Here is a 24,928-nt window from a genome sequence, read left to right on the forward strand (position 1 = left end):
TTGATTGTTTGCAGTCAGAGTGTGAGTAAACCTGTGTCCACAACTGCAGGCGACACATCCACTAAAAGTCAAGTTGCAGACAGAAATATACAACCGAACCCTGAGCAAAACATAGAAGACAGGGCAGATAATTACAGCCTGGAAAATCTCAGGGAGTGCGCGATCTGCTGAAGCGAAAGTAAAGTAGGTTCTTTCTTTCTTTGGACGGCCACTTTGCTGCCTATGTGTGGCTGTGGGCGCGCGCGCGCGTGTTAACCCCGCCTACATGCTCTACGCCCCGCCCCCACGATCCACCCCCGCCGCCCCACTGCGCGTGTCGTTTTTTGAGCATGTCGCCAAAGGAAACATTAGCGCTCAGGAGCAGCTGTGAAAATGGCAGCGTTGAAGCAGGATCATAGTTATGGGCTCTCTTGTGCCCAAATCAATAAAAACAACGCCAGCCAGAGTCTGTACTACGTTAAGCTGACTGACACCGCGATCCGGACGCTGGAAACTTATCAGAACATGAAGGTAAGAAGCCGCTGTCGCATTAACTTTCGATTTTATTTTCAACTTCGACAACTCTGAAGGAAAATATCTCTACCTGTTTGTTGTTTTGCTGTTAAAATGAAGGGATTGTACTTGTCAGCTACGAGTAAACGGGTTAGGAGTTTTATTTTTTCCTAGCTGGTGTGGACTGTGCATGTTGTTTACCAAAGCACCGTCTACCGAAAACCACAACGTTAAAAAAAGAGACGGCGCCAAAGGAATAAAAATGCCCAAAGCTGTAAAGGTTATTATTATTACACTTGTGACAGTCATTAAACTGATTTTTAAAAAGATAATTTTTATGTAATTTCGCTGCTAAAATTGAGTGAGGAAGCTGTCATCTGGAGGAGACGCGCGCGTCCGTTAGCCTCGACCTGGATTAGATTTTTTTTTTTTTTTTTTTTAATTTGAACCGTAATTCTACATAACATACATCAATCTGAAATTTCTGATGATGAGACAATCTTATTTCCATTCTGCACCAGTTGGACCCACAGTTTTGACCGTGGGAGTGATTCGGTTTGAGTTTGCTGAGTCACAATAAAAACCAAACTGAATGTGTTTGGCTAATGAATATTTTGATTAATATTTAAGTATCACAGACAGGGTTTCGGCTCACACTATGCATGAGTTATTTGTATGTATCCCAAAATACTCTTAACAATACATTTTCATAAGTTTGTGTTCTATGGTACACCCCCAAATCATAAAAAGTTGGGACATATGATAATGTGCAAAAACAAGTAAAACATTGTGATTCATACATGTACTTCTTTTATTGCAAACCGTATGAACCAAAGATATTTCATGTTTTGTGTGGTCAACTTCATTTGTTAATATACAGTGCCATCCAAAAGTATTGGAACACTTAGTATTTCACACATTTTAAATTGTTTATGCCAATTCAAATGACAAAAAAATACAAAAAATTTTCTTAAAAAGAAGACCTGAAAAGTTTAGCTGTAATTTGCCAGAAGGTACATCTGAGATTCAAACCTAGATTTTATGTTTTGGTGAAAGAAAATCCTCCTCTACCACTTCATCTTGAAGCTGTAGAATTGGTGATGCAAAATGTGCATTATGCACAATTTCTCCAATCACAGCAAGAGAAGCCTGTAACTTCTTTTGGGATGTTTGGGTGTCTTGGTGGCTTTCCTCACTCTTTTCCTTCTTGCACAGTCACTCAGTTTTTGAGAACTGTCTACTGCACACCGATTTACCATAGAGTGCCTTATTGTTTTTATTTCTTCATATTTCATGTAAATAAAGTTCAAGACTTATTCAGTGACTTGGAAATGTTCATGTATCCATTCCCTGACATGTCTGAATAAAACTGGCAATAAAACTTTTTATTTACGGGTATCAGACCGAAGTGGGCCATTACTTTGCAACCCATCATCTTGGCTTTTCTATTTTTAATTAATTTATGTCATGATGTAGAGATTTGCTTTCAATTTGAGTTTAAGGAAGATCATTTTTGAATATATATATATATATATATATATATATATATATAGTATTTGAAATGCCATAAACAAATTCAAATGTGTGAAATACTAAGTGCTCCAATACGTTTGGAGGGCACTGTACATCCATTCCTGCTTTTAAGGCCTGAAGCATATTCCAAAACAAGAGCAATCAGAGATTTCTGATGTCTGCCAATCCAGACCCGGATCACCTCCAAAATTTAATGGTGTCTTCCATGTCCTAATATCCATCTTTGGTGCAAATTTGATGAGAATCTGTCAAGTAGTTTTGACATAATCTGTCAAAGCCTATCTTGATCCAAAATCCGGATCTGGATCACCTCCAAAATTTAATGGTGTCTTTCATGGCCTAATATGTATCTGTGGTGAAAATTTTGTCAAAATTCATGAAGTAGTTTTGACGTAATCCTTCAAAGCGTATATAAAGAAAAATCTTGATCCATAATCTGGATCACTCCCAAAATTCGGTGGAGTCTTCTATGCCCTAATATGTATCTGTGGTGAAAATTTGGTGAAAATCTCTGAGGTAGTTTTGATGTAATCCTACAAAGCCTATATAAAGTGAATCTTGATCCAGAATCCGGATTCGGATCTGGATCATCTACAAAATTTAATGGAGTCTTCCATGGCTTAATGTGTAACCGTGGTGAAAATTTGAGAATCTATGAAGTAGTTTTGTTGTAATCCTCCAAATACTATATAAAGTGAAACTTGATCCAGATCACCTCCAAAGTTTAATGGGTTCTTCCATGGCCTAATGTCTATCTGTGTTTGAAAATTTCATCAAAATCTGTGCAGTAGTTTTGACGTAATCCTGCTGAAAGACAGACAAGTAAACGCAGTCCTTGGCGGACGTAAAAAGGTGGAATGGGGCCAATTTCAGGCTAGTAATGAACATTTCAAGCTGGTATTGTCAACAAGTGATTGTAGTCATGATGACTGAAGGCACATTGACACGTGTGCGAATATGATCCCTGCACTGGCATACAATATTGGTTACCAGTAAGTATTATAGTAATAATAATAACAACCTTTTGTTTAACCAGATAAAAGCCCATTGAAATCGAAACCTCTTTTACAAGTGTGACCTGGCCAAGAAAGGCAGCACCACATGTTATTATATAGACACGTTAACATCATCAAGAGAATGTTAATAACTAATAAAGTACAGTCATCTTGGTCATTGTAAATTGTAACAATGTATAGGATAAAACAAATTATAATTTAGAAACACTGTGCAAAAGAATTCCATTTGCGGTCTATTAAAATGGAGACTATGAAGAGATGTTAGTTCTATAATAAACCTAATTTTACAGATAAATCAAATTCACTAAAGGGAATGAAAATGCAACTCTTTTACCAATCCATTACAGTATATATATTATAAATAATTACCTTTGAGCTTTCAGAGTGTTCTTTCCACCATCTGACAATATCCTCAGTCCAGTTTAGCAGCTCTCCTTTCTTTCTGAACACAGTCTGGCCTAAGAACTAACCTGCCTTTCCTGAGTTGCCTGACAGTTTGCCAGAACCACTTTGAGGCTGACCAAAAGTCATTCTCCATGGTCTCTCCAAACTCCTAGTGTAAATAATAAGAAAAACTATGTTCTTTGTTCTTAAAAAAGTGTATTTTATTTTTTTCTTATGATCAGAAATGATCATTACTGATTTTGGACTTGCAGCGGGTCCAGAATCAGCCTACAGAAATGATCATTTTTTTCATCAACCTCAGTCAAACCCGTTTAAAGATGTCAGTGGTGACTCACTTTTCTGCTGATTAAAGTCGCCACCGGACTATTGTTTATTGTGGGCAAGAAAAGAAAATCGCCCACCGTTTCACATTGCAGTTTTTTTTTTTTTTCCCCGTTTCTCATGACATGCATTTTCCATGGGATCACGCACAAAGGTTCTCTGGTGTGGATCATTGCGCGTATGGGAAACATTTTCGTACAGCCGCTAAAGTTCTGACTCCTGCAATGTGCGTTGCACCAAACACTGGGGGGAAGTTCTCTTACAGCTGCTAAAGTTCTCATTGCAGTGAGCTGCGTGCCGAGTGTTGCAGGATAGGGGAGACCGGGGCCAGCTTCCCCCACTAAATTTTTAAATTTATAATGCTCTGAAACGCTATTGCCTACATTTTGAGCGCCAAATTGTGTGAAGTAAAGCCATAGACTAAAAAAAAAAAAAAAAAATCTGTTACAGCCTTACTTTAAAGTCAAAAGAAACAAGGCATCAGGCCAAAACACAGAACAGTGTAGACGTGTGTCAGGGACATCAGAACTGCTAATTTATACACAGCAGTTTATTCAAGAAAATCCTTGTTTTTTTTTTTCTTACATTAAATAACTTAACTTAAATAGTTTGTTTGGAGGAGCCCACTGTCCGACAGATCTTCGACTCACACCTCCGGCAGAGCTTCTCTAGCATCCCTGTGGAGGTTGGGGTCATTGAACCCACGACCGGAACCTGGAAAAGTGGTTGAAGATGAGTGATGAGTGTTTAGTTTTAAGTATAAAAAAAGAAAAGAAGATTCTCTAGAAATCTTTTTTGTCTGTAAATTAGAGCTCAACCGATGTGGATTTTTTGATGCCGATAACGATATTTGGATGAAAAATGCAGATAATCGATAAATCGGCTGATTTGCCGATAGCCAATAAATCAGCTGATATTATTATTATTATTATAATTTTTTTTTTTTTAATGAATAAAATGTTCTTTTTTTTGGACCCTTAACAAAAAAGGTATGAGCTAAAAGCTGAAGCTTTGTCTTCATATTGATTAACTTTATAACAGAAGAATTTTCAAGTTCAAAAAATGCAATCAAGAATTAACCCTTTGTGAAATTAGCAAATACATATAATCTGTTGTGAAATACATCTGATCTTGTACCTCTTGTTGCTGCAACTTAGATATAGGTTCAGGATAAGGATATAGATCCTTATAAACTTACTTGTATGTTTTTGTCAGCCGATCAGTGCAGTGTGACGGCGAACTACGGGGGCCAGTGATGAACACATTTAAGCAGGGGTGTAAGCAGCTCTCAGTTGAATGGAGTCAGAGCTCCATTTACTGGACAAACTATGCAAGGACATTTTACATTGCAGACACAAACATTATTTCAGTAACTGTTCTGTTTATGAGAAATTACCGGCGTTCTGTCGGCAAAATTTCGGCCGATAGTGAGTACTTTGAAAAGGGCTTATATCGGCCGATAATATCGGCCAGCCGATATATCGGTCGGGCTCTACTGTAAATTAAAATGATTCCTTCATTTAATGTTAAAATAAGGAAAAGCGTTTTTTTTTAAATAATAAAATAGTTGATGTTTGAAGAGCTTTTGTTTTATTTAGAAGCGTAGCAACAGGTGCAAGTTGGCAGAGATGACAGGTGAGCTGGACTTTCAGCACATTTAACCACATGAAGGTCTCCTCTGCAGCTTCGACTTCATATTGGTGGCGTTTTTGGAACCACTGTCCTCACACTTTGAAACACAGAGATGTTCTCTTCTTCTGGACATCAGATTTTGGTGTATTTATTTAAACAAACAACGAAGGCCCTTTATAAGCCCATAATGCAAAAGCTCCAGGGAAGTGGGGGGGGGCTAAGCATCACCCGAACCCCCAGCTATTTTATGTGATTTTTTTTCCATTACGCTGAGAAAAAATCCTGCTGAGAACCCTGTTGATGCGGCTGGTCTTGGAGGCTGTCTGTCGTTTGGAATATTTTATTACAAACACCTGGAATAATATGGCTTGTTTTGTGGTGAAACGTCCTAAGGGACCAGATGTCTTTGTTGCAGTATTCAAGCTGCTGAGTGAAATTAGTCAGATTTAATGTTGTATGCTAATGGTGTTAGCACGTTTAGCGGTTGTTGGTAGCTTTACCCGTTAGATCCACTTAATAATGTACGATTACTGAGAAAATACCTGGTTCGTAATTCTTACTGTCTACAACAAAGTAAACTGTTAGGAACACCACTGCGCAGTCCCCAAAAATATGATTTAATAAACACCCGACAGGAGCGGTTAAGTGGCTCTGACTCTGAGAGAGGGGGGTGTTCAGGCATCTTTTGTCATATGTAGAGCCACACACGCTCTACTCCTTTATGCATGCGATGAGTTTGTTTAGTTTCTGTCAATATGGTGCTGTGCAGAACATAGCGCAGAAACTGGGTTAGTTTCAGCCCTTCTGGGTCTCTTTAGAAAACCAGTGGGTGAGGTCACCCAGGTTCTGACCAGTATATATACAGTCTATGGCAAAAACTGAGTAGAAGAAAATTGCTTCTGAGTTTATCTTTTACAAATTTACTACAAAAGTTTTCAAACATTGGTATTAAGAAGCAGTTTACTCACATTTTGCGCCTGGTATAGCAACATATAGTTTAGCTGTGCTCTTTAATACTGCATGTGCCTTTATAAATAAATAATGCACGGATTAAATTCACTTTACTTCTTGTTACACAAAGTTGTCAATGTGACTTTGTTTGATCCTTTTATATACTTTTTTTCCTCCAAAAGGACATGTGTGACTTAAATGCGGGAAAATACGGTCAACGTAAAAATTTGTATAAAGAAAAAAAAAATTGAATTTGTATTTTCCATACTTTCCCAACTTTTTAATTTATTTTTAATTTTTATTTTGCGGTTATAGAACCACTGCTGTGCAACACACCGTGACAGTGTTTGATCAGTCAGTGTTAAAATATGTTAATCCATGTATATGCTCATCTAAACCCCAGAAAAAAGCATGTACCCTATGCTTGTGAACAGTTTGTTTTACCTTTTGCAGAGATGACACCATGTTGCTTAGGTCATGTGTCTTTGTCAATATGCTCTAATCTCAAATTTTGCAGGGATATTGAAAGTTTTAAAGACACTGTTTTAAATGTTTGAAGCATTTTGTGCTTCACATTATTCCATTTGGTATTAAAAGTCTAAAAGATGGCATAGAAAACCACAGTACTCCATAAGGAAGACATTTCTCAAAATAACCAATAATAAATCAGTCATTTCAATCATGTACGCTTGTACCTCATAGATAATGATCCCTATCTATTCACTGTATTCCTTATTGTCTTTGAGGGAAGGCCTTTTTGAGGTTGAGTTTCTTTTTTCTCTTGATTTCTTAAAATATTCAGGATTTCAGGTACACTGTTTGTGTTTGTCTTGTTTAAAGACAGTATTGTAATTGAGCTCCTTTCTGTTTGCCTGATGACACTGATGGCTCACAAAATGTGCATTAAAAAGAAATGTATTTGTTTGCGAAATTGCTACACAGTGCAAGTATTTGGTATGCTTGCCTCCCAACAAGTGGCGTGACTGTCCTTATTCTGTGTGTCGGGTCACAGCGCTGCTCCTGTATATCACCGGAATGTTTTCCATGTATACCAGCTGTGACCACAGCTGATTAGTCAAGTCTTGTGTTTTCTGAGCTGCTGTTTGGTTGAGCATACCTGACTTGGTAAATTTGCAGGGAATGGATTCCTGAGAGTTGGAAAACAGTAATTCTGTGGATGCAGAACTACAGTGAGCAAAATCTGTCCATATTTTAGCTTGATATTTAAAAATTTGCTCTGATTGTAATTCTGTTTCCATAGGATTGCTTAACATTCAAGGCAGGAGCTCTCAGGAATAGGGTTGGTGGCCCGCGGCTGTATACTTTAGGAATAACCCTGTTGTGTCTGATTTGCGGACGTTCATGCTAAATAGAGCTTTACAGGCGACACGTAAGCAGAACCGTAAAATGGCTATTTGCGACCATATAACAGCATAAACATCCGTAAATCATCAGACACAACAGGGTTATTCCTATTCCAATTCAATTCCATTGTTTGCATGGTTTATTTTTCTGTAGGTAATTTGGTCGGTGAGGCTTACCGTCGAGCCGAGGCACCATTACTCCAATAGCAGTCAGGGCGTGGAGTAATCCATCAAACATGAAAATCCATCAAATGTGAAATGGTAATTCTGTATCAGAATCCACATCAGTAATTTCGTATGGTATCTTGAATTCACCCATTTCAGGGGTGGCATGGGTACGCGACTTTCTCTTGCTAACAGCTAGCAGCGTGCGCAGCCGATGTTCTGTCAAACTGTGCTTCTTGTCGCATAAATCGACAGGTTCGTGTCCCGACTATATTGCGCATGTGTGCGCGGAGGACAGGAATGACCTCTCATCAGAACACTGGTCAGGGTGCAGAGTAATACATCCAAATGTGAAACGGTGGAATATTTTGCCACCATTACCCCGATATTATATGGTCTGAAATCTCACACGCTTAACCAATCAGATTCGCGGAAAAAAAAATGTAATTGGATTAGAATTAAAGATTACCACAGTTGTCACTTTAAAGCCTGCTGGGACGAGCATTAATAGCACCATTTGACAGTTCATGAGTATTTACCAACCTTGTCATTTGCTGCTGAGAAATCTACCGAATAAGACTTATTATTTTCACTCTATGCATTAGCTGCTCAAGCTAAATATGAGCACTGTTTTTACTGTGATGTGTGACTTCATAACAAGCTTGTTCTTCCTCTCTGTCTTCTTAGACTTCACTATCAAATCAGCCAGCGATTTGCTTCAAGGAGAACCAGGGGGTAAGTTGTTTATGCATTCTCCCCGCAATGACATGGAAATTGAACGCTGTAATTAGTTCTGATTTGTGGTGCACACTCGTGACAGTTCCTCTATGCATCTTATTTGATCATTGAGCATGTGCACATGTCCACTTTTAATTTCAAGCACTAAAACTTCATGGTATTGCAGAGGGGTATGGCTTCTATGAACGGTTATTTTCTATACATTACATTTCTTCAGTACTGCATGTGTTTTTTTGTTGTTGTTTTTTTTAAGTGCCAATTATGTGTACTACCTCGGTACATATTTGACAAAAATACATTGCAATAAAATATAAGTGCATTCTTGTGAAGCAGCTGCAAAGAATGATGCCTGTGTGCAGCCAGATTAGCCCAGCCACTAGAGAACCCTCCCCAGCCCTGCCTGGTAGGCTACTGCCCATTTACCACACAATCGGCCCTGTCTAAAAGGAGCTCTTCTAATCCCTGCAAGAGCCGATTGCATTGACGAAAGTGACTTTGCCCTATACACAAATGCTGGCCCTCTCTGCTCGCACAGTCCCTGGAAGCCCCTAAGACAGGGTATGCAATACCCCCAGGCTGCTAGCCAGGTTAGTGGGTCAGGCTTGTAACTGCGGAGGCTTTGTTCAGTGAGGAGGAGGAGGAAGGGGAGTTGGCAAACCGCAGGGAGCTCAATGTCTCCATGCCTTTTGTCTGTGTGCAGACATGAAAGATCTAAAACATAAAAATGGTATAGACATTATGATTACCTTACACTTGAACAACATGCCAGTTATGGCCGGAACACTGATGTTTAATTGGACATCTGTAATTCATGCTGCATATTAACCTGTAGTCTCTGTGAAGCAATGTTAAGTGAGTTCAATTTGTCTGCTTTAATCGCTGAATAAGATTTAGTGATTATATCTTGGCTGGCACATTACATATTCAAATTGCTCTGCAGAAATCAAGCACTTGCTCCCTTCCCCCTGACAAGAGTCCCCACGCCGGACGACTGGGCATTAATGAGCTCGCCGCAAATGTTGGTGGGGGAAGCCAGATTAAGCAGTTAGTTGGGGGGAGGATGTTGGTGAAAAAGGAAGTCTAACATACTCTTACAACACACTGAGGATAACCAGTATCTGCAGCTTGGCTGGTTTTATCGTTGTATAGATGTGGTTATATGCATTATCATCTCCTGGGTTTGCTACCTTATTTGATTCTGCTTAGGGTTGGCCCTCATACTTTTCATACAAACAAGGGTTTCAACAGATCACATGTAAAGCAGAAAGACCACTGACAGTTGGCAGCCAGATGGCTCAATCAGAGAAGTCAGATCGTTTCTTGTGATCGTGGTCCTGCGAGCTTCAGCCGTATTCCCTGGGAGTACTACGAAAACAGTGGCATTCTTCAAATCACTTACTGGCATTTCTCCGGGGCTCAGTGGTATGAGGGGGATGGGTGTGGAGCGCAAACGCTCTTTTCAAGAAATGGCGCTGAGGTTTTCAGCTGGCTTTCTTTCTAGGCCTGTGGTATTTAGCCCGAATGTTGAAAATTGTCTATGGAGCTTGTAGTCATGTGGTGAAATGTATTCCTCTGGTTCTAGAATTTAAGGCAAGTTGCAAATGACAAAACTGTTTTCAGATCCAGTTACAGTAACAAAGTGCTTGTCTCTTAAATCACCTGTTTGTTTGTTTTTTTTAACTAATTGATGTTGGACTAAATTGTTCTGAATGGGTTTATTCAATATTGTGTGGAATAAAAAAATGTACAAGAAAAATCACTGAGAATGCAGAGCAACTATACATAAATCAGAAGTAGAGACAACACTTTACACTATCATAAAATATTAAAGACATAAATTAGGTCCTGGATTTATGAGGAGTTTATGACCAGAAATTAAAGAATGCTGTATATTCGGAATAGGCATGTTTTCCCACCATCTGGAATCTTGCATCGTAGTGTTCATTTTTCTTTTGTTGAAAAATAATTTGACCTGCTTAGTCACCACATGCTGTTGGGTGTGCTAATGTTTTATCTCTTAAAGTGCAATATTACTAAAAGCAATTGGTTTTGAGTTTTGGAATCCTACTGAGTCATTAGATTCTTCTTTACTGCTGAATATGCAGGAAACCTTGAAACCTTGGCGTTAACATACTGTGCTTGACTGCTTTTCCAGCAGCAGAGAGGCTGCTGCCTCCTCATAAAGAAAATAATAATGATGATAACTTTAAAAAATAATAAATCATAAACATCAAGTATATTGAAAGAGTTAATTGTTTACTTCATGCTTGTTTCCTTCAGAATGTCTTCATGTGTAACACACAAATGCACTTATCGGCGAGCAGAGTGCATGAACACGCTCAGGCGCAGGCTAGACAACAAAAAAAGGATGAGTCCTATTCCAGCCACGGTTTTAAGCAAAATCGTGAAAAATTTTGTGTTCTGCTGGTGTGATGCACAGACAACAGATGTGTGTACACAACTCTGTGCATTCTACCGGCAGAGCGCAACATATTTATTCACCAGCTTGCTTAAGTACTGTTGATGGAACAATAATTAAATGTTTTAAATATTAGTTTTTTTTGTTGTTGTGTGTGTGAAAATGCTCAGTTATGTAGCATTTTTTTGTGTGGAATGAAGGGTGAGGCACATACCTGCTTATTGGTTGACTTTTAAATTGTGTCCGCCAAGGTCGTAATAAAGTCTTCACCGTTTATTTATTTGTCTGCCCGTCTGTTAGCAGGATTATGTCACAACTACTGCACTGATTTTTGTGAAATTTTCACCATAGGTAGATTTAATTTACAATTCCAATGAAGTTGGGACGTTGTGTAAAATTTAAATACAGAATACAGTGATTTGCAAACCTTTTCTTCTAACAACACTCAATAAGCATTTGGGAACTGAAGACACTAATTGTTGAAGCTTTGTAGGTGGAATTCTTTCCCATTCTTGCTTGATGTATGACTTCACTTGTTCAACAGTCCGGGGTCTCTGTTGTTGCATTTTGCGCTTCATAAGGGGCCACACATTCTCAATGGGTGACAGATCTGGACTGCAGGCAGGCCAGTCTAGTACCCGCACTCTTTTACTACGAAGCCACGCTGTTGTAACACATGCAGAATGTGGCTTGGCATTGTCTTGCTGAAATAAGCAGAGACGTCCCTGAAAAAGACGTTGCTTGGATGGCAGCATGTGTTGCGCCAAAACCTGGATGTACCTTTCAGCATTAATGGTGCCATGACAGATGTGTAAGTTGCCCATGCCATGGGCACTAACACACCCCATACCATCACAGATACTGGCTTTTGAACTTTGCACTAGTAACAATCTGGATGGTCTTTTTCCTTTTTTGTCCGGAGGACACGATGTCCATGACTTCCAAAAACAATTTGAAATGTGGACTCATCAGACCACAGCACACTTTTCCACTTTGCGTCTGTCCATTTCAAATGAGCTCGGGCCCAGAGAAGAAGGCGGCATTTGTGGATGTTGTTGATGTATGACTTTCGCTTTGCATGGTAGAGTTTTAACTTGCACTTGTACATGTAGCGACGAACTGTGTTAACTGACAATGGTTTTCTGAAGTGTTCCTGAGCCCACGCGGTAAGATCCTTTACACAATGATGTTGGTTTTTAATGCAGTGCCGCCTGAAGGATCGAAGGTCACGGGCATTCAATGTTGGCTTTCGGCCTTGCCGCTTACGTTTAGAAAGTTCTCTAGTTTCTCTGAATCTTCTGAATATATTATGGACTGTAGATGATGGAATCCCTAAATTCCTTGCAATTGAACGTTGAGAAACATTGTTCTTAAGCTATTGGACTTTTTTTTTTTTTTTTCCACACACAGTTGTTCACAAAGTGGTGATCCTCACCCCATCTTTGCTTGTGAATGGCTGAGCCTTTTTGGGGATGCTCCTTTTATACCCAATCATGACACCAACCTGTTTCCAATTACCCTGTTCACCTGTGGAATGTTCCAAACAGGTGTTCTTTGAGCATTCATCAACTTTCCCAGTCTTTTGTTGCCCCTGTCCCAGCTTTTTTGAAATGTGTTGCAGGCATCCATTTCAAAATGAACAAATATTTACACAAACATGTCTATCAGTTTGAATATTAAACATTTTGTCTTTGTGGTGTATTCAATTGAATATAGGTTGAAGAGGATTTGCAGATCATTGTATTCTGTTTTTATTTACAATTCACACAACATCCCAACTTCATTGGAATTGGGGTTGTAATTTTGGAGGTGATATGGATTCTGGATCAAGATTTCATTTTATATAGGTTTTGAAGTATTACGTCAAAACTACTTAACAGCTTTTCACCACACATTGGTGCTAGGTTTTGGAAGACTCCATTCAATTTTGGAGGTGATCTGGATCCCGATTCTGGGTCAGGATTTCACTTTGTAGACTTCTAAGGATCATTTCAAAACTACTTCACGGATACGACATCATGATGTAAACCCAAGATCAGGAAGACACCATTTTGTTTCAGCTTGTGAATTAAATATCACATTGCAACATCTTGATCAGTCAGACCATTCTGGATCAGTATGCAGTTATTGCATTTTGTTGTGGAACCCGGATCCAGGTAAAGTCTGAGTCACGATGTGAATCACATTTTTTTTATTTTGAGTCCTCATCAACCCTTGGCAGATGTTGGAGATCTCCAAATGCTCGTTTTAATTTTACTCTGCCAGCCATTATCGCTCCAAATCGTCTTTTACGTAAATACTTTGGTCTACCTTGCATTGCCACCTGCTATCAAATGCAAAATTAGACTTAACAAATCACCCGCTGATCTGTTTCTACCCCAATGTGCAAAAGTTTGGATTGCCCATGCAATGTAGCACTCGTTATTTGGGATTTTAGCAAATCAGACCCACAGTGTCTTATTATGAGTAGTAAACATATTACAGCAGATCACTATTTTCATGTGTCAGGGGTGACACATTTAATGTTTTCTTCAGTTCATAAATGGTGAATTTGAGTGCCAGAGATTTTGTTTATGGCCTTGTCTGTTTCTGTGTGCACAGCTGTCACATAAAGGCAGTGGTGTAGAGATGAGGGGACTAGAGTGCTCTTAGAGATATTCTCTTGGCACGCGTGTGTGTGTGTGAGTGAAGGCTTAGCTTCCCCTGGGCTCCCTCCTGCCTATCCTCTTGATTATTGTGCCATTTCTCCCCATGCCTTTGCAGAATCCTTGGGAGGCATCAGCACCTCTATCTCACACACAACTGCTCTGAATCCTCCACTACAACAGGTCTTTGCTTTATGCCACCCCCCCACGCACTGGAATTAAGCTTTTGCAATGTGTGTATGGAAGTGAACATGTGTCTGAATTCATTTTTTCCCTGCAATCTGATTAGAATAACAATAGCAGGAATGTGGTTTGGGAGCTGTCTTCTCCCAGTGGCATATCTGTGAGATGGAGAGTTGTCCCCCTTGTTTGTCAAAGGGCACATGCCACTGTGTTCACCCAGATGTATTAAGCCAGGCTAAAGGCTCAATGTTCCCTACTTATTTCAGGTCCACAGTTGTTGGGCACGAGTGGCTGACATGAGGATTTGTAGATCATGCATTCAAGTGAAAAGCTGTCAAGATTGCTTCATCTGTAATTTTTTTTTTTTTATTGTTTTGTTTTTGCATTTTTACAAAACTCAAAGCAACATCCTCAGTTGACTTTGATTTCTCGGATCAACATTCAACACCCAAAGATATTCAGTTGGTCTTGACAACCAGTAAAAACCACATTATTTCAAATCTAGACACTGTAAACAGTGGTCAGTGTGGTATGGAGGGCAGCGGTCACGGCATCCTTTGACCTGTTGGCCTTGTAAGTGAATTGGTATGGGTCTTGAGTGGGGGTTATGAGTAAGTGATGTCATGATTTGATTTCTAGCCAGTTTTTCAAAACACTTCATCACCACTGGTGTGAGTGCAACAGGCCTGTCGTCATTGAGGCTGGTTATGGGGGATTTCTTGGGTGGGGGGGTGTGTGTGACAGGGATGGGGTTTGAATTGAAAACCTTCTGCACTCTAACGTGTACTAACCACTTGGCCACTATCCCAGACAAAAGTTCCTTTTTCATTACTCATTAAGTTATTGTTAATAAGCATCTTTATTATTGATACAATATCGCAGAATAGCTAAACTTGTGCTGATATTATTTCATAGCCTGTTATTCTCAGATGGATGTTGGTTATGTGAGTTTATTTCTCTATTCAAATACTGCGTGTTACTGTAGAAACATGACTTGCTAAAATCCTTCTAATTGCAAAGTCAAGCTTTGTATAATAATTTGTCAAACTGTGTTTTTCAGTTCAGTTGAATATTGGAGAATCTTGAGTACAACTTGGACAATTTTACTGCTGTGCACATAACAGGCTTAGTTTTGGGGACAGATGAGTATTATTTCCTGGATTGTCATGACATATGTAACTGTAACTTTGCTAATGAATACTCGTACGTACTTCTGTATGTATTTCACAAATTTTTTCTCAAGTCATCTCATGAAGGTCTCATGAAATGTCTTCAATTGAAATGCTAGAAAATGCATTTCAGAAAATCTAAAACCCTTCAGCCTATGGATTTACTTTTACTGAGATCTATTTGTTACTGAATCACATCCCTGTAAGACAGAAAATTAAAACTACAACATAATGTATTTTGTGTCTTGGCATTGGACATTGTTGACTGTTTTTAGGGTTATTGTTAAGTTGTAGGATGTTGTCTCCTGATAGCTGGGTTCCTACAGTTTAAGGCAAAAGGATTTAAGACTTTTTTTTTTAAATGCCAGTCTGAATTAAATTTGAGACCAACCTCACAATAAGGTATGTGTTCAGTCAAGTACTGTTCAAAGATGTGCTGGTGTCTGAGGCAGAGGTGGAGTTGTGGTGGAGACAAGGGCAGAACTGACACATACCTGCTGTCTGTTTGCGGGCTGATTTTGGACTCTTATGTTACTCACTTTGCATGTGAGATTCCACTGCCTTGATTCCCATCATGCTGAGTTTGAAAGACTTCCTACATAAAATGCACTGTTCCTTGAACATACTCCTAGGTACTGATTTTAAATAATGCCACGAAACCTTCCTTGAAAGCCAAATTAAATTTACTCTTCCCCATGTCATGACATTACATTGTTCTAGTTGAAAGTGTCTGCTGTAAACATCCTGGCAAGAAAGAAGAGATTTGTTGGTTCCCATCTCGATTTGCACAGTTACGAGAACCTTAAAACTTTTTAAGGATCTTTAGGAACACTGATAGTCAAAAGGTGAATCCTTTTGAGGACCAGATGTTTGGATGTTAATAGAAAGAGAGCCTGAAAAGGGAATGGCGCTTGCAAAGCAATTATATCATATTTGAGACAGATGGTCAGGCAGTGATTTGTTTGTGTGCTCATTTTCTTGCTAAGCCGTATGAACAATAGTAATAAATCTCCCAAACTACTGCTCATTACAGTGTTTCATAACTTCAGTCTCATCTTTATTTACCAAAACATCTGGGCCCGTATTCACAAAGCATCCTAAGGGCTCTTAAGGGCATCCTAAGTAGCTCTTAGTGATGTCATTGTAAGAAAAGTCTTAGAATTCCTCGAATTCTTACACATTTCTTAGAATTTTCCCTTGGTAAGATAAGTTATTCACAAATTCACAGAGGACAACTTTTAATAAGCCTAAGAGTGTCTGAAACAGACAAGACAGAGAAGGAGCGATGTTCTCCGTATGTTGAATGACAGTGATTCAGTAACATGCTACCGGCAGGTAGCATGACGGTCATCAAAACATTGCGATACCTGGATATGGGAAAAATGTAAATTCTGTGACATTCATACAATTATTAATATCAAAGTAAGTGATGTCAGCAGCCATAGCCTAAATTCACCTGTTTGAGAAGAATTTCTCTTGTGTGCTGCAGTTTCTTCTTTTGCTTTGGATTGCAGCACGTACCGGCGTTTCTCACACTCGTCGCATGTGCGCAATTACCAGCAAGGAGAGTGAACATAATAAGCTAATCAGTATAACAATCAATCATTTCAATCAATTTTATTTATATAGCGCCAAATCACAACAAACAGTTGCCCCAAGGCACTTTATATTGTAAGGCAAGGCCATACAATAATTACGTAAAAACCCCAACGGTCAAAACAACCCCCTGTGAGCAAGCACTTGGCAACAGTGGGAAGGAAAAACTCCCTTTTAACAGGAAGAAACCTCCAGCAGAACCAGGCTCAGGGAGGGGCAGTCTTCTGCTGGGACTGGTTGGGGCTGAGGGAGAGAACCAGGAAAAAGACATGCTGTGGAGGGGAGCAGAGATCAATCACTAATGATTAAATGCAGAGTGGTGCATACAGAGCAAAAAGAGAAAGAAACACTCAGTGCATCATGGGACCCCCCCAGCAGTCTAACTAAGGAACTAAGGGATGGTTCAGGGTCACCTGATCCAGCCCTAACTATAAGCTTTAGCAAAAAGGAAAGTTTTAAGCCTAATCTTAAAAGTAGAGAGGGTGTCTGTCTCCCTGATCTGAATTGGGAGCTGGTTCCACAGGAGAGGAGCCTGAAAGCTGAAGGCTCTGCCTCCCATTCTACTCTTACAAACCCTAGGAACTACAAGTAAGCCTGCAGTCTGAGAGCGAAGCGCTCTATTGGGGTGATATGGTACTATGAGGTCCCTAAGATAAGATGGGACCTGATTATTCAAAACCTTAGAAGTAAGAAGAAGAATTTTACATTTTATTCTAGAATTAACAGGAAGCCAATGAAGAGAGGCCAATATGGGTGAGATATGCTCTCTCCTTCTAGTCCCCGTTAGTACTCTAGCTGCAGCATTTTGAATTAACTGAAGGCTTTTCAGGGAACTTTTAGGACAACCTGATAATAATGAATTACAATAGTCCAGCCTAGAGGAAATAAATGCATGAATTAGTTTTTCAGCATCACTCTGAGACAAGACCTTTCTAATTTTAGAGATATTGCATAAATGCAAAAAAACAGTCCTACATATTTGTTTAATATGCGCATTGAATGACATATGCTGATCAAAAATGAATCCAAGATTTCTCACAGTATTACTAGAGGTCAGGGTAATGCCATCCAGAGTAAGGATCTGGTTAGACACCATGTTTCTAAGATTTGTGGGGCCAAGTACAATAACTTCAGTTTTATCTGAGTTTAAAAGCAGGAAATTAGAGGTCATCCATGTCTTTATGTCTGTAAGACAATCCTGCAGTTTAGCTGATTGGTGTGTGTCCTCTGGCTTCATGGATAGATAAAGCTGGGTATCATCTGCGTAATAATGAAAATTTAAGCAATGCCGTCTAATAATGCTGCCTAAGGGAAGCATGTATAAAGTGAATAAAATTGGTCCTAGCACAGAACCTTGTGTAACTCCATAATTAACCTTAGTCTGTGAAGAAGATTCCCCATTTATAACAATCTGCATGTGAATGAGGTATGTTCAAACATTTTGAAGCTGTATAACTCATTTCATTTTGCTGAGGTGCATCATCATGACATTAAATTATTTTCACGATTACACATTTCTTAATACAGTTCAGGCTACATGATCGGTTGATTTTAGTGTCTATTCATAACTAGGAGCACAGAGAGCATTTCTTTTTTTCCTAAAAGACTGCATCATACCTAGCAACGGGGTCAACCCCGCCTCCTCACGAAGATGAAAGTTTCTGTCCCCTCCTTGCTCAGAGTTGCTCTCAGACACCTCCTGGATCACAAAGCTAAGATTTCTTGCTAGGAATCTTTAGGCTAAATTGGGAACTTTCTGAGGACTCAGATGCTTTGTGAGTACGGCGACTGGTTTTTATGGTTGGACAATGTTACTTAGGAAAAAATGGAACTCAAGAGCCCTTAAACATTTGCTTGTAAACATGATTAATGCTGACTGCAGTCACAACACATTTATTGTTACATGTTGCAGTTAATCTATTTTTTGTTATCAACTGTAATCTTAAAATGAGCGAATCAGTCTTCACTTTGAGTGAAGTTTATATTTTAAGGAAATATTTTGTGGTTTTGTCAGTGGCATCTTAGGAGTGTTATCACAGACATTTCTCCCTGGATTTCGAAATGCAAAGCAACAGGATGTGAACAACACTAACACTTGAAGTAAACACAGATGCACAGTATTATCTTTTTATGTGAAAGACTGAGGAGTGTTTAACTCTTAAAACAGAGCCCAAGAATGACATGACAGGACTATTGTTTAACCCAGACACAGCTTTTACAAGCATGTAATTGTTAGTTTTGAGACATTGTGTACCATTTTTCTTTTTTTCCTTTTTGCATTGTAACTAAAGGGATTTGTGAAATTACACCATCAAGCAGATATTTCCCAAATTAAGATAATCACAATTGGTATATATCAGGCCCACCATGGAAATGGCTTTAAAAGTTTGAAGTCTGTCAACGCTACTATGTGCGATAGATTTAGTAAAGGGTAGGAGTATCTGGGTATTAATGATTGCTAATCTGCTCGTCAATATTCTGTCAAAAGTGACTTCACACATTTCAAGTTCTTTTGTATAGTGCAAGATCACAAAATATGTTGGTCAAAGGCACTTCACAAGGGTAAGGTCTGACCTTACCAGCCCCCCTACATTGGGCTTGAGACCAGAGGATCCTTGGTTCAAATGCCAGCCTGACCAGAAAATCACTAAGGCCCTTGGGCGAGGTCCTTAATCCCCTAGTTTCTTTCGATGTGTAGTGAGTGCCTTGTATGGCAGCACCCTGACATCGGGGTGAATGTGAGGAATTCTTGTAAAGCACTTAGAGCATCTGATGCAGATGGAAAAGCGCTCCATGTACCATTTACCCTTGAGCAAGCACATAGGCAACAGTGGTAAGGAAAATCTCCCTCAGACCTTTTTTGGGGGGGAAAAACCTCAAGCAGACCAGACTCATGGTGATGACTCACTGCTTAGGCCATAATAACCATAACAAAGATCAAATTAAAAATGTACAACAAAGAATGTTCAAACATGTAAAGCAAGAACAGGATAAATGTGATTATAGCTTAATAGCTGCTGCTGCTCTTGTTGTCCAAAAATGTTCCCAGATGGCAAAAAACTTGCATATGGAGATGGGTCAAGCTCCTTCCTGAATCAGGTCGTCTTCTTAAATAGGCTAAATCCTCAAAGGTCCGATAAATGTGAGCTCTTGTCCACCACAACCATTCTTGAAACAGTCTGACATCAGCACATCAAACAGAAAGAGATGGCAGAATCAGTCACCTTAGAATGAACAGCACACAAAAACACTTTCTAAGTAGACAACAGAAGAACAGACAGGATACTAACATGATTGCCGGCAGCTAGCCCTTTGCTTCACTAACAGACCCAGAATTTAGATATGAGGAGAGGCAAGAAAGAAGAGATTTGGCCCCGCTTTCACGGTCTGTATTCATACTGACTGTTTTTTATGAAGTTTGTCAGTGCTGTATGTTGAAAAACAGCCCCACACCATGATGTTTCCACCTACAAACTTCACTGTTGGTGTGGTGTTTTTGGTGTAAATGTGCAATGTCATTTGACCTCCGGACATGGTGTTTACTGTGGCGTCCAATGAGTTCAGTTTTGGCCTCATCTGACCAGATTATATTCTCCCATTATTTCACAGGCTTGTCTAAATGTGCAGCAAACTTGAACAAGCTTCAACATGCTTTTTGTTCAGCGATGGAGTCTTGCATGGTGAGCGTGCATACAGGCTATGGTGGTTGAGTGCATTACTTATTGTTTTCTTTGAAACTTTTTGAAGCTCTCCATAATCTGTCCTTGGCGCTTGGACAACACTTCTAATAATTGTTTTCACTGCTCTGTCAGAAATCTTATGAGGAGCACCTGATTGTGGCTCGTTTATGGTGAAAAGATCTTTCCACTTATGGATTATGGCCCTAACAGTGCTCAATGGAACATTCAGTAGTCTAGAAATGCTCCTGTAACCAATGCCATCAGTTAGGGATGGGACCGTTCTCATCCAGTGTCGGTGTTCCAATACCAATTTGATTCACAGATCGGAAATTTCTGATCCAACCTGTGGGGTTTTCCGAGCTATGAGACAGAGTCTTGCTTTAAAGGACATGTCACACTTCCATGACTGGTTTCAAAGTATACGGCATTCACAACAAAACACCTACAAAGACTGTTGAAATCAAAGTACTTGTTTTTCAGAGTGTGAATAGTAGAGCCCGACCCATATGGATTTTTTTTTTAGGCCGATGCCGATAATGATATATGGATGAAAAAAAAAATGCAGATAATCGATGAATTTGCTGATAGCTGATAAATCAGCCGATATTATTATTATTATTTTTAAATGAATAAAATGTTATTTTTTGGACCCTTAACAAAAAAGGTATGAGCTAAAAGCTGAAGCTTTGACCTCATATTGATTAACTTTATAACAGAAGAATTTTCAAGTTCGCAAAAATGCAATTGGAGCAGGTATGGGGCTATTCAAACGGGCCAACTAGTAAGATATCACTCCTGAAAATGATCTTTGCCATATCACGTGAGGTAAATCTGCCCTACAATTGCATTTTGGAAAACCATGTGATGGAGCACCAATTCCAGTTGGACACTCACATTGCGCACGTCATCACACAGCTTCTATGAGGAGTACCACGATGGCCGACGGTGGATCGAAAGTCTGCGGAGTTAACTTTTCAGCAAAAAAAGTAAGTTTCTATCTCATATCATTAAAAAGTTCTTTACAATTTAGTAAAGCTTGGTCCCAGCCATCGTATACGACGGCATCGGCCCCAGAGGGTTAATGGCGAACGGCAGTAATTCCTAGAACCCTTCTGGACGACCAGTGAATCTGAATGTTTCCTCTTAGCAGTAAATGAAAGTTTTTCATGCTAGAAATAAGGTCTACACAACGTGGGCTTAATAAAAAGCGTGACCGATGCAATGAAGCACATTTGACACACTACTACATAAACTGAGTTAATCAAGCTGAGTTGAACTGAAACGGGAGAAATGTGGGGTGAATGTAATCGCAAAGTTATTACAAACAACATCCTTATAAACTTGTATGCTTTTTGTCAGCCGATCAGTGCAGTGTGACGGCGAACTACGGGGGCCGGTGATGAACACATTTAAGCATGGGTGTAAGCAACTCTCAGTTGAATGGAGTCAGAGCTCCATCTACTGGACAAACGGTGCAAGGACATTTTACATTGTCAACACAAACATTTTCAGTAACTGTTCTGTTTGAGAAATTATCGGCGTTCTATTGGCAAAATTTCGGCCGATAATGAGTACTTCGAAAAGGGCTTATATCGGCCGGGCTCTAGTGAACAGACTAGAATGTAACTGTTAATGTTAAGAATGGATTACAGATTAATTACAATAAGTGTGATGTCGTGTTATGAAGACTCATTTTTAAGTGGTAACTGTTCATTTTGATGCAGTCACGGTTAAAGCAGCAGCCGCTTTCCACTGTGAGGTGACACTGCGCATGCCTGTCCTTCATGAACGCATCCTGTTAAAAACAGTCTGCTTGAGGCTTAACTTTGTGCACGCTTATGTGTTTTTATCAGTATAACTGTGAAAAATCTAAGAAATACATCTGTGTGATCAGACAGCCTGAAAAACAGCTGACAGTTCCAAGTGCTTGTTCACATGGGCCACTATAACCAGGTTAACAAGCGTGCTACTTCCTTACAGAGAACAGACGCCACATTGAGATCCAATATCTGACACTCTCTCATAGTAAAATAAAACTAACAAACCCTACCAGCTTCACTAATGAGAACAGAATACAAACGTGGGGGAAAAAACTGAACAGGGCAATCATCCACTTGTAGAATGATTTCCGAAATTAAGTCCACAACATTGAAGTCGTTACATCCAGATTACGTGTAATTGCCAGCGGGTGAATAATAATAATAATAAAATGTTGCCAAACTCTTGAGCTTAGTTGCCAGCTAGCCATAATATTGCTTGGGCATAACGTTTTGGGTGACATAATGGCTGACCCGGATTACTACTACTGCCCATTTGCGCCAAGGACATACAGTGAGGAAAATAAGTATTTGAACACCCTGCGATTTTGCCAGTTCTCCCACTTAGAAATCATGGAGGGGTCGGAAATTTTCATCTTAGGTGCATGTCCACTGTGAGAGACATAATCTAAAAAAAAAAAAAAAAATCCAGAAATCACAATGTATGATTTTTATTTTTTTTTTATAATTTATTTGTATGTTACTGCTGCAAATAAGTATTTCAGCACCTGTCAAAATCAGTGTTAATATTTGGTACAGTAGCCTTTGTTTGCATTTACAGAGGTCAGACGTTTCCTGTAGTTTTTCCACCAGGTTTGCACACACTACAGCAGGGATTTTGGTCCACTCCTCCATACAGATCTTTTCCAAATCTTTCAGGTTTGGAGTTTCAGCTCCCTGCAAAGATTTTTTTGAGTTCAGGGCTGGAGACTGGTCAGGCCACTCCAGGACCTTGAAATGCTTCTTACGGAGCCCCTCCTTAGTTGCCCTGGCTGTGTTTGGGGTCATTGTCATGTTGGAACACCCAGCCATGACCCATCTTCAGTGCTCTTACTGAGGGAAGGAGGTTGTTTGCCAAAATCTCGCAATACATGACCCCATCCATCCTCCCTTCAATACGGTGCAGTCGCACTGTCCCCTTTGCAGAAGAGCACCCCCAGAGTATGATGTTTCCACCCCCATGCTTCACGGTTGGGATGGTTTTCTTGGGTTTCTTCTCATCCTCTAAACATGGTAAGTAGAGTTGATTCCAAAAAGCTCTATTCTGGTCTCATCTGACCACATGACCTTCTCCCATGCCTCCTCTGGATGTTCCAGATGGTCACTGGTGAACTTCAAATGGGCCTGGACATGTGCTGGCTTGAGCAGGGGGACCTTGCTGCCCTGCAGGATTTTAAACCATGACAGCATCATGTGTTACTAATGTAATCTTTGTGACTGTGGTCCCAGCTCTCTTCAGGTCATTGACCAGGTCCTCCTGTGTAGTTCTGAGCTTTCTCAGAATCATTCTTACCCCACAAAGTGAGATCTTGCATGGAATCCCAGACCGAGGGAGATTGACAGTCATCTTGTTTTCTTCCACTTTCTAATAAATAATCATAACAGTTGTTGTCTTCTACCAAGCTGCTTGCCTGTTGTCCTGTAGTCCATCCCAGCCTTGTGCAGGTCTACAGTGTTGTCCCTGGTGTCCTTAGACAGCTCTTTGTTCTTGGCTATGGTGGACAGGTTGGAGTGTGATTGAGTGTGTGAACGGGTGTCTTTTATACAGGTAACAAGTTAAACAGGTGCAATTAATACAGCTAAAGAGTGCACAATAAGAGGGCTTCTTAAAGAAAAATTAACATGTTTGTGTGAGCCAGAATTCTTGCTGGTTGGTAGGGGTTCAAATACTTATTTGCAGCAGTAACATACAAATAAATGATTAAAAAAAATCATACATTGTGATGTCCGGATTTTTTATCTTTTTGATTTTGTCTCTCACAGTGGACCTAAGATGAAAATTTCACACCCCTGCATGATTTCTAAGTGGGAGAACTTGCAAAATCGCAGGGTGTTCAAATACTTATTTTCCTCAGTGTAAAAGGCGGCGGAAGGTACAGGAGCAGTTTTGATAGAAAAGCCAATCTTACGAAAATAAACGATGACGTTGATTAGTCGCTGACTATTTTGATGGTTGACATAAGCGTGAGTAGTCAACTAATCGCAGCAGCCCTAGATGTGTTAAATACTTATTTTACTTGTGTGGGTGATTCTTAGACTACGGGCACTTATGTCCTTTGATCATATTGTATAAAAAGGGGAAATTTCACACTTTTATAGTTATCTTTACAATGAAAGTGTGTTAAGAAATTTGTTGTAGTAGTCTGTGATGACTTTTTCACCTTTTTTCAGCATCATTATATGCAAATATTGCCGTTTTGTGCTTGTCCCACACCCAGACTTTTGATCTTCAATGATAAAAATGAATGGTAAAGAAACATTTTTTCTAATGTTTTAAAATATCTCTGAATAAAATATCAGTAAAATAATCAAAACATAATTGGGGTATTCAGTGTCATACAACTGTTGTGATTTTTTTTTAAACAAAATGTAGTTGTCCCACACTATTGCCGTAATTTCCACCACAACACTGTAATGTCCCTTTAAACAGTTTGTATGAAAGATTGTTTGGGTAGTTCCTATGGAGATAATCAGTGACATCAGAGCACATGTATATAGCGCCAAATCACAACAAACAGTTGCCCCAAGGCGCTTTATATTGTAAGGCAATGGTGTGGTGGAAATTACATTTACAAGGCCAGT

At 39.5% G+C, this 24,928-nt stretch overlaps 1 protein-coding gene across 3 annotated transcripts in view; it reads left to right on the plus strand.

Annotated features, from left to right (window-relative positions):
• The first annotated feature begins 324 nt into the window (after positions 1-324).
• The window catches only part of LOC117515808 (RNA polymerase II elongation factor ELL), a 74,451-nt gene continuing 49,847 nt past the window's right edge, over positions 325-24,928 (plus strand). For all 3 annotated transcript variants that reach the window (XM_034176535.1, XM_034176534.1, XM_034176536.1), the window contains exons 1-2: positions 325-510; positions 8,567-8,614. In XM_034176535.1, coding sequence (XP_034032426.1) covers positions 373-510; positions 8,567-8,614 — 186 coding nt within the window. In that variant the 5' untranslated portion in view covers positions 325-372. The remainder of the gene's footprint in view (positions 511-8,566; positions 8,615-24,928) is intronic.

Source organism: Thalassophryne amazonica, chromosome 8 (genome assembly GCF_902500255.1).
Source record: "Thalassophryne amazonica chromosome 8, fThaAma1.1, whole genome shotgun sequence".
Classification (NCBI taxonomy): Eukaryota; Metazoa; Chordata; class Actinopteri; order Batrachoidiformes; family Batrachoididae; genus Thalassophryne; species Thalassophryne amazonica.